The 15,096-nt window shown below is 34.6% G+C and overlaps 1 protein-coding gene across 4 annotated transcripts in view; it reads left to right on the plus strand.

Annotated features, from left to right (window-relative positions):
• Positions 1 to 15,096, plus strand: part of PSME4 (proteasome activator subunit 4) — a 123,266-nt gene that overhangs the window by 41,775 nt on the left and 66,395 nt on the right. For all 4 annotated transcript variants that reach the window (XR_005212299.1, XM_037806422.1, XM_037806423.1 and 1 more), the window contains exons 11-19: positions 708 to 894; positions 1,717 to 1,806; positions 2,542 to 2,606; positions 2,813 to 2,963; positions 3,987 to 4,085; positions 4,314 to 4,383; positions 4,841 to 4,908; positions 5,563 to 5,778; positions 6,330 to 6,487. Coding sequence is in view for 3 of the 4 variants with exons in the window: in XM_037806422.1 (XP_037662350.1) it covers positions 708 to 894; positions 1,717 to 1,806; positions 2,542 to 2,606; positions 2,813 to 2,963; positions 3,987 to 4,085; positions 4,314 to 4,383; positions 4,841 to 4,908; positions 5,563 to 5,778; positions 6,330 to 6,487 (1,104 nt within the window). In the remaining variant the exon portion in view is untranslated. The remainder of the gene's footprint in view (positions 1 to 707; positions 895 to 1,716; positions 1,807 to 2,541; positions 2,607 to 2,812; positions 2,964 to 3,986; positions 4,086 to 4,313; positions 4,384 to 4,840; positions 4,909 to 5,562; positions 5,779 to 6,329; positions 6,488 to 15,096) is intronic.

The following is a 15,096-nucleotide window of genomic DNA, read 5'->3' on the forward strand; positions in this document are numbered from 1 at the left end:
TATAAAGGTTTGGGTTGTTTCTGTGTTTTCTCCCCTATTTTAATGTGTATACATATTTAAACTTTTTTCCATTTTAGACAGTTTTCTCCTGTAGGTTAGATTCTCAAAAGTGAAATCACTGAGTCTAAAGACTATGAATGTTTTTGACTCTTAAATGGTTACTTAGTGATCAAAGAGTCTTATTGCTTTCCCCCACTCATCTATTATCAGGAATATTCTCATATGTTTTTAATAGGTGATTTGTAATTTTAAAATAAAAGTCTCTAAAAAGTATGAAATAGAAGATATTTCTCCATTTTATTGTTCTTCCTATAAGAGAGTAGAGTAGAGTTGTTGTTATGTATTATTCCTGAATCCTAATAATCACTGACCTTTTGGATTGTAAAATAGTGTTTGGATTAAATTGAGTAAACTGTCTGAAATAATGCAACGTCTACTACTTTTATGTTTTTTTTTCCTGTGGAATTTGCATGGAGGGAAGGTAGCCAAGTGGCAAAGTATTGGACAAGCATAAAATTAGTTAATGTCTTTACCTTTCCTTTATTTGTGTAATTCTGTTAACTTTGAGAACAAATCTTCATTCCAAGTACTCTGCTGACTACAAACCTTTAAGCAAAAATGCAGCTTATGAATTTGGGATATTTAGTGTAATATGTATGTTTTTCTATGATGAAAATACATTTTTAAAAATTCTATTTTTAAACTAGAACATATCCTGCACTAGAGACATTAACAGAACCTCACCAGCTCACAGCTACTTTAAGTTGTGTAATTGGAGTAGCCCGCAGTTTGGTATCAGGAGGCAGATGGTTTCCTGAAGGTCCAACACACATGCTACCTCTGTTGATGAGAGCATTGCCGGGGGTGGATCCAAATGACTTTAGTAAATGCATGGTGAGCATATTTATGGTTCAGTTTTATATTTAAGTTATAATTGTGTAAATGGACATCTTTTTAATTTCTGTTCAAGTACTCTTTAGGACACAGTTCAATATGAAACCTGTTCATGCTAACATAAGTATAGCAGTATATGCCTAAATCTAGATCTGTAGACAGTTGATCTATGTAATGTCTTCCTTTATACAAAATTTGCAATAAACTTTATGCATATAATGATCAGGTGGTGCTTTAAAGCTCATTACATACTTAACTGTACTTTTAAAGCAGAGATGTTAAAAAATATCAGCATTTAATCCCTTGCAGTTCCCTTCTACCCCTACAGAGGTACATAAGGGGCCTGATGAAAAGTTACTGGATTTAAAATGCCCAAACTTGCTTATTACCCATCTTCTTCTAACTTAACAGCTTTAGTCATCTTTTATCTTCCTTGATCTCTAGTTTCTAAATTAGCATTTCTAGTTTGTTAAATTTACATTTTTAGGTGAGAAGCAGAGGAACTTCCCAATGGCAAAATGTTGGAAAACCTTAAGCTTAAAATCCTTAATACGAAAGGCTTTATTAGAAAAACAAATTTAAAAACCTGAGGAAAAACAGTATGCAAATAAATTTAATATAACTGCATTGCTAAAGCAGCTGCTAGTTGATTGTAAGGAACCTTAAAATATTCAACTCTAAGCAGAAGTGTTCCAGAAAGGTTGTTGTGGGATTCCCCTCGAAATAATTTATCTGTGTACTTTATCTTAGCTTATGGTATACTTGTATTTTTCAGCTAGAATTATATAATAAATGTTGAAAATCATTTGTATCTTCCCACAGATAACATTCCAGTTTATAGCAACATTTTCCACTCTGGTGCCTTTAGTAGATTGTTCATCTGTACTACAAGAAAGAAATGACCTCACAGAAGTAAGGATACATTCTGGATGCAAAAGGGCTAACCAAGTTCTAAGTCTTATTGTGTATGCATAGTAATGATTTTATAGTTTAAAAACAACTTTGGATAGATGCTAACAAAGTAAAATTATTACTTCATGACTTGATTGTTATGAATAGGAGCAGGCCAACATTGGTAAGATGTCTGCAGAGCACCCATCATAGGAGATGATAAAAAAAAATAGGCCATTTTTTTAAACAACTGACATCTGGAGGTGAATTTCAATTTTTCTGTAACTTTAGTGGTCAATCAAAGAAGTTGTTTTTTCACATTTTTATATTAGAAATAAATCTGTCCCTGGGATCAGCTTCTAATGAAGAGAGAGTTTCTTCATTACTGTCTGGTCCTTTTAGAACTGTTTTCTTTATAGCAAGTGTATTACAACTTGGGTCTTTCAGATGTTCAGGTAGTCAGAGACGTCCCTTACATATCTACCAGCAATTTGGAGACTATAATTGATAATAAAGATGGCTGCTTGATTTCTGTTTTTGATATTTTAAAAATAATGTTAATTGCTTCTTATTTTGGTTTCTTGAAAGGAGTAGTTATAGGGGATTTAAATTGAATATGCAGTTATGGTGCTGTTTCTCATATTACCCGATATAATAATTTAGTGTTCGCTTTATTTTATAGGCCATAATTGAGTTTTGTTAGGCCAGAGGTAAAAAAGGTTATTTGTAATTTTTCTCCACATTGGGATGTTATAGGTGGAACGAGAGCTTTGTTCAGCCACAGCTGAATTTGAAGATTTCGTCTTACAATTTATGGACAGGTGAGCCCAGAACTACCCTTTATCAGACATTCAAAAAAATGAGTGGTCTATCTCAGCAACCTTAGTCTATCTCTGCATTTTAATCTTTATTGAGCTGCTACCCAAGGACAGTTGGTTTGTGAACCATGTACAAATTGAGTAGCTATCACCATTAAGTTTTACCTATTTTTAGCTGCTAAGCTTGATACTTTGTTTGGATTATTTAGATGCTTTGGACTTATAGAAAGTAGCACATTGGAGCAAACAAGAGAAGAGACAGAAACTGAGAAAATGACTCACTTGGAGAGTTTGGTCGAATTAGGTTTGTCTTCTACGTTCAGTACAATCCTCACACAATGTTCCAAAGAAATATTTATGGTAAGAGAGCATTACCACAAAAATTTAAATTCTAATCTTGTATTTTCTTTTGGTGTTTTAAAATTGAACTTCAAGTTCCTTTAAGGTTTCTATATCATGTTAGTTTACCCTTTCTATGCATACTAAAGTTTGAAAAAGATATATTTTAAAAATTTACAATTAAATATAACTTGGGAGAGGAGTTTTGGAAATTGTTTATTCCTTCACATGATATAAATTAAATCCTAAATATAATAATCTGGCAGACTTTTATGGATTATACATTGTTCTCATAAGGCATCCTGTAAATATCCATTTATTTGATATTCATTGATTCCCGTTATACACAGTATGGTCTTTAAGACCACACTTTATTTCCATTTCTGTTTCGTCTCACTTCATCTGAGATTATCACTGTTTAATATGTTTATTGTGATTAAGAAGTACATGCCTTCTTAGAGAATTAATATTACAGGTGCATGAAGTATTTACTAAGATTAAGTAAATAATCTCTTATTTAACCAAAAATTTTTGGAAGGATTTATAAAGATATGTAAGTTTCAGTATTGATAACCCAGCTCTAGAACTCATTCTTCCTTTAAGCAAATAAGCTAAAATTCTATTATAAAATTAAATAGAATACTTCAAAACTTTTCAGGTAGAGATAGATATTTCTAGTTTGTAATTTCAGAATGACACTGTTATTCCAGAAAATTCCCTATATTATATTGAGTTACTCAACAAGATATTAATTAAATTACATTCAATTCCATCTGTTGTAATTTTGTTTATGTGGGTGGAGTTTCTGTAACAAAATCTTGTGCCTCAAATGATTTTTTCAAGTTAAGATTTTCTGCAAAGATTTTTCTTAAACCTAATTAATCTAACATTATTAAATGAATTTTTGTAAACTGAACACAATTAAAAATTGCCTATTTGGTTATTTTTTAAACTGAATATATTTATCGTTTTGATTTTCCTTAGGATAGTTAATTTTCTAAAGAATGCTGATTAGGTATTTTCATTTCTTATATATCTTAACAGGTGGCCCTTCAGAAGGTTTTTAATTTTTCTGTTTCACATATATTTGAAACAAGAGTAGCGGGCCGCATGGTGGCTGACATGTGCCGTGCCGCTGTAAAGGTGAGTTCATGCTTTTTTACTGATCAACTAGTGAAACAAAAACAAGTTTATGTGATTAATTATTGCAGAATTAACCAGTTAATGTCTGTTATACTTAAAAACACATAGTTCTTAAAGTAATTGCTTACAAGCATTATTTACCACTGAAATGAAATGTTTGTGTGTATTTTATGACTCGTAAATATTTGTGCCTTTCCAAAAAAATTACTTACACAAATATGTTTTCAGTGCAACCCAGAAGAGTCTTTGAAGTTATTTGTTCCCCATTGCTGTAGCGTTATAACTCAGCTTACAATGAGTAAGTCATAAGATTTTTATTCTGTCTTTATAATTTAGATCACTTTTTTCTTGGTTTCTAGAACTCTGTTGACAAAAACAGATTTGTTAAGCTATGCAATATTAAAATTTTGCAGTTTGGTGGAATATCAGTCAAAAAAAAGTCTCATCAAGGTTGGCAGGTAGCTTAAACATTTTATGTTATTGACTTAATATTTTCATTCCTTTATGAGCAATCCAGAGGTTGCCTTAAAAAATATCGATTACTTTGAAATGTGGAGACTGGCAGAAGTCCTTATTGGTGCATTTATTTTCTCTAAATTTGTGTTTCTGCCTTTTCTGGAGTGAGTTCAGCTTTATGAAGAAGAAATAAGTCTCCTTTCTGGCTGGCTCTTAGGAATAGAAAATATAAATATTAAAAATGAAGTATTTGGTTGAATGCCTGGTATTTTTTCCTGAAATGATTTTGCCATTTTTAGATGATGATGTATTGAAAGAAGAAGAGCTAGACAAGGAGTTACTATGGAATCTTCAACTTTTGTCTGAGGTACTGTTACTCTTTGGAATAAGAAAATTTATTGCTTTGCAAACACTGACAAGCTTTTAGGATTTAACTCTTTTATGACAATTTGACTTGAAAACATATGAAAAGTAATAAGTTTTTGAGATTTCTTGATATGACTGCAGAAAGTCAGAATATCTCATATTCCTTCATTACCAAAGAAGTTGGTGATTGTGATTACTTCTTGATCAGTAGTCTCCTTGACTGAGTTTTTACTGATTAATTCTAATATGGGTAACTAATTAATGGAAAAGTTGATCATATTTGGGAATTCTCTGTTTCCTGCATTCTAGATTTGGCCATGTAACCTCAGTTTCTTTTATGGGTTAATTCAGGAGCCAAGAACAGAGAACTTCAATTAAATTTTGTCTCATTAAGTTAGGTTCTTTTGAAAGGGATAAGTTACAATGACATGTGAGAGATTAAACTCAGAAAATGTGTTTGATTTTAAAAAAAGAGTTGTTAGTGTATTCTTAGATTTGTTAAAATGAAAATCCTAAAATGAATTAAAGTCATTTTAAGAAGCAATGTTGTTATTATTTTATTCTACTTTCATGGCCAAACATTGAACTTTACATTATTTAGTGACTCCTGATCTTTTAATCAAAATATCTTCAAGTTTTTTTTTCTTCTCTTTAGATTACTCGAGTGGATGGGAAGAAGTTGCTTCCTTATAGGGAGCACCTTATAAAGATTCTCCAAAGAACCTTACATTTAGCCTGTAAGCAGGGTTACACTCTGTCTTGCAACCTTTTACATCATCTTCTTCGTTCTACTACACTTATCTACCCTACGGAATACTGCAGTGTGCCAGGTGGCTTTGACAAACCTCCTTCTGAATACTTTCCTATAAAGGCAAGCATTTTCAATAATTTAGGATTCAGGGATATGTGGGGTTTGTTTTCTAAGGTACTTAAGTTGTGGGTTTTCTTGTGTCTGAGGCTATCAGTACTTTATTTTCAAAATAGATTATTAAAACTATTATTGGGATGTATTAAATTTGGAAATACATACCACTTTGTTATTTCACTGTGACATGGAACTAAACCTCTATTTTTCTTTTCTTGTGTTTTGTATGTGAATTGATGTTATGCCATCTAACCTCTATAGTTCCATTATAATTTTATTGCTACCTCAATAGCCTCACATAAACTTACTGTCACTCTGATAATAAATGCATATTTGGCTCTTCAGGAAGAATATTTTTAGGAGTATAATGAAAATAATACTATTACTTTAGGAGTAATAATAGTGAAGGGGTATATGGTGAAGTTTTCTTGCCACCTTTTGTGCATTATTTTGTAGCTTAGGTTTGGATTATTTATGCATTTCCTTTTAAACATTTTAAATAGTATACATGTGTGTTTTTTAAACTTCTCAACCTGCTGACCAAATATTTGTTCTAGGACTGGGGTAGACCCGGGGACTTGTGGAATCTGGGAATCCAGTGGCATGTTCCTTCTTCAGAAGAAGTGGCTTTTGCCTTCTATCTCTTGGACTCCTTTCTTCGACCTGAGCTCATCAAGCTCCAACACTGTGGGGATGGAAACATTGAAATGTCTAGGTTAGTTTTCTTTTATAATCAATTAGTGTAATTTGATTGTAAACTGAAAATATCCTTTGTACCTAGTCCGTCTTTATCTGTGGCATATCTGATGTATTCATTTTTAATGTGTAATTTCAAGTATATCATAAATGTACTTAGAAAATCATTTAATATAATGTTGTATACTGAGATTTTGTTATAAGATTTAAACATCTTACATAGAATATCTAGAGGTTTTTTTTTCTAGTTTTTATTGCCTTCTTCATAGTAGAAAACTTGGACATCATTTGGGAAGACTGTTTATATGTGCCCCCTTTGAGAGAAACTGCTTGTGTTTCTTGACCAAGCTTAGATTTTGTTGGATTGTTACTTTTTAGCAATTCACATTAATTGACATTTATGTTACCTAGGGAAATATCTCAGAGATTATCTTTTTCTCTCTCATTAGATTTTTTTTTTAAGTTTTAATTTTAGTAATATATATACATGCCATTTCCCATTTTAACCACTTTCAAGTATACAATTCAGTAGTGTTAAATATATTCACGATTTGTGCTACCATCACCCCAAACAGAAGCTCTGTACCAAGTAAGTATGAATTCTGATTCCCTAACCCCACCCCTTTCCCTGATAACCTTTATTCTAGTTTCTGACACTATGAATTTGCATATTCTAATTATTTCCTGTCAGCAAGAACTACAATATTTGTCCTTTTGTGTCTGGCTTATTTCACTGCATGTGATATCTTTAAGGTTCATCCATGTTGTTGCTTATATCAGAACTTAATTCCTTTTTATGGCCAAATAGTATTCCTTTGTATGTGTATGCAACATTTTCTTTATCTATTCATCTGTGATAGACACTGAGATTGTTTCCATCCTTTGGCAAATGTGAATAATGCCACTATGAACATCAGGGTGCAAATATCTGTTCGAGTCCCTGCTTTCAGTTATTTTCAGTATATACCTAGAAGTGGGGTTGCCGGGTCGTATGGCAATTCTGTCCTTAGCTTTATGAGGAACCACCAATCTGTCTACCACAGCAGCTGCACCAGGTAACATTCCCACCACCGAGGAACAGGGTTTTCCTATTTCTCCATATCCTCTCAACACTTGTTTTCCGTTTTTTAAATAGTAGCCGTTCTAGTGACATGAAATCTCATGTCACTAGAATGGCTAGTGACATGAAATCTCACTGTGGTTTTGGTTTGCATTCCCCTAATGGTTATAGCTGTGAGTGTCTTTTCATATGTATATTGGCCATGTATAAGTCTTTGGAGAAATATCTGTTCAAATCTTTTGCCCATTTTTAAATTGGGTTCTTTGCCTTTTTGTTGTTGAGCTGTAGGAGTTCATTATATATTCTAGATATTAATCCCTTATCAGATGTAATTTCCAATATGTTCTCCCATTCTGTACCTTATCTTTTTTACGTTCATGACAAAGTCCTTTGCTGCACAAAAGTTTTTAATTTTGTTTTGCTTTTTTTTATTAGAGAAATTGTGGGTTTACAGAATAAATGCATAAAATATAAGATTCCTATATACCACCCTGTTATTAACACCTTGCATTGGTGTGGTACATTTGTTACAGTTGCTGAAAGCACATTTTTATAATTATACTATTAACTGTAGTCCATGGTTTAACTTAGGGTACACTGTATTGTGAAGTTCCATGGACCTTTTTTTAAAATTTTTTGTTCTAGTCCCATATGTACAACATAACATTTCCCCTTTCAGTAGTTAAAAGGGGAAAAATTTTTAATTTTGTTGAAGTCTCATTTATCTGTTTTTTCTTTTGTTACTTGTGCTTCTGGCTTAAAGTCTACGAAGTCATTGCCTAATACAAGGTTCCGAATATGCTTCCCTACATATTCTTCTAGGTCTTTTATAGTTTTGTTTCTTATATTTAGGTCTTGGATCCATTTTGATTTAATTTTTGTATATGGTATGAGATGTAGAGGTCCAGCTTCATTCCTTTGCATATGGACATCCAGTTTTCCCAGTACTATCTGTTGAAGAAACTATTCTTTCCCCATTCAGTGGTCTTGGCTCCCTTGTCAAAAATCATTTGGCCATCAATGTGAGAGTTGATTTCTGAACTCTCAGTTCTCATCCATTGGTCTCTTAATGTCTGTCCTTGTGCAGGTACCACACTGTTTGATTACAGTAGCTTGGTAATAACTTTTATTTTTTTTTTTTATTTATTTTTTTTTTAATCTTCATTTTATTGAGATATATTCACATACCACGCAGTCATACAAAACAAATCGTACTTTCGATTGTTTACAGTACCATTACATAGTGGTACATTCATCACCCAAATCAATCCCTGACACCTTCATTAGCACACACACAAAAATAACAAGAATAATAATTAGAGTGAAAAAGAGCAATTGAAGTAAAAAAGAACACTGGGTACCTTTGTCTGTTTGTTTCCTTCCCCTATTTTTCTACTCATCCATCCATAAACTAGACAAAATGGAGTGTGGTCCTTATGGCTTTCCCAATCCCATTGTCACCCCTCATAAGCTACATTTTTATACAGTTGTCTTCGAGATTCATGGGTTCTGGGTTGTAGTTTGATAGTTTCAGGTATCCACCACCAGCTACCCCAATTCTTTAGAACCTAAAAAGGGTTGTCTAAAGTGTGCATAAGAGTGCCCACCAGAGTGACCTCTCGGCTCCTTTTGGAATCTCTCTGCCACTGAAGCTTATTTCATTTCCTTTCACATCCCCCTTTTGGTCAAGAAGATGTTCTCCGTCCCACGATGCCAGGTCTACATTCCTCCCCGGGAGTCATATTCCACGTTGCCAGGGAGATTCACTCCCCTGGGTGTCTGATCCCACGTAGTGGGGAGGGCAGTGATTTCACCTTTCAAGTTGGCTTAGCTAGAGAGACAGGGCCACATCTGAGCAACAAAGAGGCATTCGGGAGGAGGCTCTTAGGCACAACCATAGGGAGGCCTAGCCTCTCCTTTGCAGCAACCGTCTTCCCAAGGGTAAAACCTGTGGTAGAGGGCTCAACCCATTAAACCACCAGTCCCCTATGTCTGTGGTCATGTTAGCAACCATGGAGGTGGGGTAGGCGAATACCCCTGCATTCTCCACAGGCTCCTCAAGGGGGCACTACATCTTTTTTTTTCCCTTGTTTTTCTTTTTTTTTTTTTTTTTTAACTTTCCCTTCTTTTTTAAATCAACTGTATGAAAAAAAAGTTAAAAAGAAAACAAACATACAATAAAAGAACCTTTCAAAGAGACCATAACAAGGGAGTAAGAAAAAGACAACTAACCTAAGATAACTGCTTAACTTCCAACATGTTCCTACTTTACCCCAAGAAAGTTACCTAATATAGCAACATTTCTGTGAACTTGCTCCTACTATATCCATCAGAAATTAACAGACCATAGTCATTCCTGGGCATCCCCAGAACGTTAAATAGCTTATCTGTTCTTCTTGGATTATTGTTCCCCCTTCCTTAATTGCTCTCTATTGCTAGTTCCCCTACATTCTACATTATAAACCATTTGTTTTCCATTTTTCAAAGTTCACATTAGTGGTAGCATATAATATTTCTCTTTTTGTGCCTGGCCTATTTCGCTCAGCATTATGTCTTCAAGGTTCATCCATGTTGTCATATGTTTCACGAGATCGTTCCTTCTTACTGCCGCGTAGTATTCCATCGTGTGTATATACCACATTTTATTTATCCACTCATCTGTTGAAGGACATTTGGGTTGTTTCCATCTCTTGGCAATTGTGAATAATACTGCTATGAACATTGGCGTGCAGATATCTGTTCGTGTCAACTGCTTTCCGATCTTCCGGGTATATACCGAGAAGTGCAATCGCTGGATCGAATGGTAACTCTATATCTAGTTTTCTAAGGAACTGCCAGACTGACTTCCAGAGTGGCTGAACCATTATACAGTCCCACCAACAATGAATAAGAGTTCCAATTTCTCCACATCCCCTCCAGCATTTGTAGTTTCCTGTTTGTTTAATGGCAGCCATTCTAACCGGTGTTAGATGGTATCTCATTGTGGTCTTAATTTGCATCTCTCTAATAGCTAGTGAAGCTGAACATTTTTTCATGTGTTTCTTGGCCATTTGTATTTCCTCTTCAGAGAACTGTCTTTTCATATCTTTTGCCCATTTTATAATTGGGCCGACTGTACTATTGTCACTGAGTTGTAGGATTTCTTTATATATGCAAGATATCAGTCTTTTGTCAGATACATGGTTTCCAAAAATTTTTTCCCATTGAGTTGGCTGCCTCTTTACCTTTTTGAGAAATTCCTTTGAGGTGCAGAAACTTCTAAGCTTGAGGAGTTCCCATTTATCTATTTTCTCTTTTGTTGCTTGTGCTTTGGGTGTAAAGTCTAGGAAGTGGCCGCCTAATACAAGGTCTTGAAGATGTTTTCCTACATTATCTTCTAGGAGTTTTATGGTACTTTCTTTTATATTGAGATCTTTGGTCCATTTTGAGTTAATTTTTGTGTAGGGGGTGAGGTAGGGGTCCTCTTTCATTCTTTTGGATATGGATATCCAACTCTCCCAGCCCCATTTGTTGAAAAGACCATTATGACTCAGTTCAGTGACTTTGGGGGCCTTATCAAAGATCAATCGGCCATAGATCTGAGGGTCTATCTCCGAATTCTCAATTCGATTCCATTGATCTATATGTCTATCTTTGTGCCAGTACCATGCTGTTTTGGCAACTGTGGCTTTATAATAAGCTTCAAAGTCAGGGAGTGTAAGTCCTCCCACTTCGTTTTTCTTTTTTAGAGTGTCTTTAGCAATTCCAGGCATCTTCCCTTTCCAAATAAATTTGATAACTAGCTTTTCCAAGTCTGCAAAGTAGGTTGTTGGAATTTTGATTGGGATTGCATTGAATCTGTAGATGAGTTTGGGTAGAATTGACATCTTAATGACATTTAGTCTTCCTATCCATGAACATGGAATATTTTTCCATCTTTTAAGGTCCCCTTCTATTTCTTTTAGTAGAGTTATGTAGTTTTCTTTGTATAGGTCTTTTACATCTTTGGTTAAGTTTATTCCTAGGTACTTGATTTTTTTAGTTGCTATTGAAAATGGTATCTTTTTCTTGAGTGTCTCTTCAGTTTGTTCATTTCTAGCATATAGAAACATTACTGACTTATGTGCATTAACCTGTATCCCGCTACTTTGCTAAATTTGTTTATTAGCTCTAGTAGCTGTATCGTCGATTTCTCAGGGTTTTCTAGATATAAGATCATATCATCTGCAAACAATGACAGTTTTACTTCTTTTCCAATTTGGATGCCTTTTATTTCTTTGTCTTGCCGGATTGCCCTGGCTAGCACTTCCAGCACAATGTTGAATAACAGTGGTGACAGTGGGCATCCTTGTCTTGTTCCTGATCTTAGAGGGAAGGCTTTCAGTCTCTCACCATTGAGTACTATGCTGGCTGTGGGTTTTTCATATATGCTCTTTATCATGTTGAGGAAGTTTCCTTCAATTCCTACCTTTTGAAGTGTTTTTATCAAAAAGGGATGTTGGATTTTGTCAAATGCTTTTTTCAGCATCTATTGAGATGATCATTTGATTTTTCCCTTTTGACTTGTTAATGTGTTGTAATACATTGATTGATTTTCTTATGTTGAACCATCCTTGCATGCCTGGAATAAACCCCACTTGGTCATGGTGTATGATTTGTTTAATGTGTCTTTGGATTCGATTTGCAAGTATTTTGTTGAGGATTTTTGCATCTATATTCATTAGGGAGATTGGCCGGTAGTTTTCCTTTTTTGTAGCATCTTTGCCTGGTTTTGGTATTAGATTGATGTTAGCTTCATAGAATGAGTTAGGTAGTGTTCCATTTTCTTCAATGTTTTGAAAGAGTTTGAGTAAGATTGGTGTCAGTTCTTTCTGGAAAGTTTGGTAGAATTCCCCTGTGAAGCCATCTGGCCCTGGGCATTTATTTGTGGGAAGATTTTTGATGACTGATTGGATCTCTTTGCTTGTGATGGGTTGGCTGAGGTCTTCTATTTCCTCTCTGGTCAGTCTAGGTTGTTCATATGTTTCCAGGAAATTGTCCATTTCTTCTACATTATCCAGTTTGTTGCCATACAGTTGTTCATAATATCCTCTTATAATTTTTTTAATTTCTTCAGGATCTGCAGTTATGTCAACTTTTTCATTCCTTATTTTGTTTATATGGGTCTTCTCTCTTTTTGATTTTGTCAGTCTAGCTAGGGGCTTGTCAATCTTGTTGATCCTCTCAAGGAACCAACTTTTGGTGATATTTATCCTCTCTATTGTTTTTTTGTTCTCTATGTCATTTATTTCTGCTTTAATCCTTGTTATTTCTTTTCTTCTACTTGGTTTAGGATTGGTTTGCTGTTCATTTTCTTGCTTCTTCAGTTGATCCATTAGTTCTTTGATTTTGGCTCTTTCTTCCTTTTTAATATATGCGTTTAGTGCTATAAATTTCCCCCTTAGCACTGCTTTTGCTGCATCCCATAGGTTTTGGTATGTTGTGTTCTCATTTTCATTCATCTCTATATATTTAGCAATTTCTCTTGCTATTTCTTCTTTAACCCACTGATTGTTTAGGAGTGTGTTGTTTAACCTCCAGGTATTTGTGAATTTTCTTAGTCTCTGATGGTTATTGACTTCTAATTGTATTCCATTGTGGTCAGAGAATGTGCTTTGAATAATTTCAATCTTTTTAAATTTATTGAGGCTTGTTTTATGTCCCAGTATATGACCTATTCTGGAGAAAGTTCCATGAGCACTAGAAAAGTATGTGTATCCTGGTGATTTGGGATGTAATGTCTTGTATATGTCTGTTAAATCTAATTCATTTATCAGATTGTTTAGGTTTTCAATTTCCTTATTGGTCTTCTGTCTGGTTGATCTATCTATAGGAGAGAGTGATGTGTTGAAGTCTCCCACAATTATTGTGGAAACATCAATTGCTTCCTTTAGTTTTGCCAGTGTTTCTCTCATGTATTTTGTGGCACCTTGATTGGGTGCGTAGATATTTACGATTGTTATTTCTTCTTGCTGAATTGCCCCTTTTATTAGTATGTAGTGGCCTTCTTTGTCTCTCAAAACATCCCTGCATTTGAAGTCTATTTTATCTGAGATTAATATTGCTACACCTGCTTTCTTTTGGCTGTAGCTTGCATGAAATATTTTTTTCCATCCTTTCACTTTCAGTTTCTTTGTGTCCCTTTGTCTAAGATGAGTCTCTTGTATGCAACATATTGATGGTTCATTTTTTTTGATCCATTCTGCGAATCTATATCTTTTAATTGGGGAGTTTAATCCATTTACATTCAACGTTATAACCGTGAAGGCATTTCTTGAATCAGCCATCTTATCCTTTGGTTTATGTTTGTCATATTTTTCCCCTTTGTCTATTAATATCCTTTATTGTACCCATACTGAATCTCTTTAGTACTGAACCTTTCTCCAAGTCTCTCTGTCCTTTCTTTGTTTCTCTGTCTGTAGGGCTCCCTTCAGTATCTCCAGTAGGGCAGGTCTCTTGTTAGCAAATTCTCTCAGCATTTGTTTGTCTGTGAAAAATTTAAGCTCTCCCTCAAATTTGAAGGAGAGCTTTGCTGGATAAAGTATTCTTGGCTGGAAATTTTTCTCACTCAGAATTTTAAATATATCTTGCCACTGCCTTCTTGCCTCCATGGTGGCTGCTGAGTAGTCACTACTTAGTCTTATGCTGTTTCCTTTGTATGTGGTGAATTGCTTTTCTCTTGCTGCTTTCAGAACTTGCTCCTTCTCTTCTGTGTTTGACAGTGTGATCAGTATATGTCTCGGAGTGGGTTTATTCGGATTTATTCTATTTGGGGTTCGCTGAGCATTTATGATTTGTGTATTTATGTTGTTTAGAAGATTTGGGAAGTTTTCCCCAACAATTTCTTTGAATACTCTTCCTAGACCTTTACCCTTTTCTTCCCCTTCTGGGACACCAATGAGTCTTATATTTGGACGTTTCATATTATCTATCATATCCCTGAGGTCCATTTCGATTTTTTCAATTTTTTTCCCCATTCTTTCTTTTATGCTTTCATTTTCCATTCTGTCATCTTCGAGGTCACTGATTCATTGTTCAGCTTCCTCTAGTCTTGTACTATGAATGTCCAGAATCTTTTTAATTTGGTCAACAGTTTCTTTAATTTCCATAAGATCATCCATTTTTTTATTTAGTCTTGCAATGTCTTCTTTATGCTCTTCTAGGGTCTTCTTGATTTCCTTTGTCTCCCGTACTATGGTCTCATTGTTCATCTTTAGTTCTTTGAGTAGCTGCTCTAGGTGCTGTGTCTCTTCTGGTCTTTTGATTTGGGTGCTTGGGCTTGGGTTATCCATATCGTCTGGTTTTTTCATATGCTTTATAATTTTCTGTTGTTTTTGGCCTCGTGGCATTTGCTGAACTTGATAGGGTTCTTTTAGGATTTGTAGACCAATTGAAGTCCTTATCTCTAATTTATCAGATCTACAGCTTCATGGAGTACACTTTCTCTAACTAACCAGCAGGTGGCGTCCACGAGCCACCTGTTCTCCACAAGCCAGTTCTCCCCTGCTTAGCCTTTTTGGTGAGTGGGGGAGTGAGTCTTGTGGGGTCCA

Source organism: Choloepus didactylus, chromosome 17 (assembly GCF_015220235.1).
Source record: "Choloepus didactylus isolate mChoDid1 chromosome 17, mChoDid1.pri, whole genome shotgun sequence".
In the NCBI taxonomy this organism is placed as follows: Eukaryota; Metazoa; Chordata; class Mammalia; order Pilosa; family Megalonychidae; genus Choloepus; species Choloepus didactylus.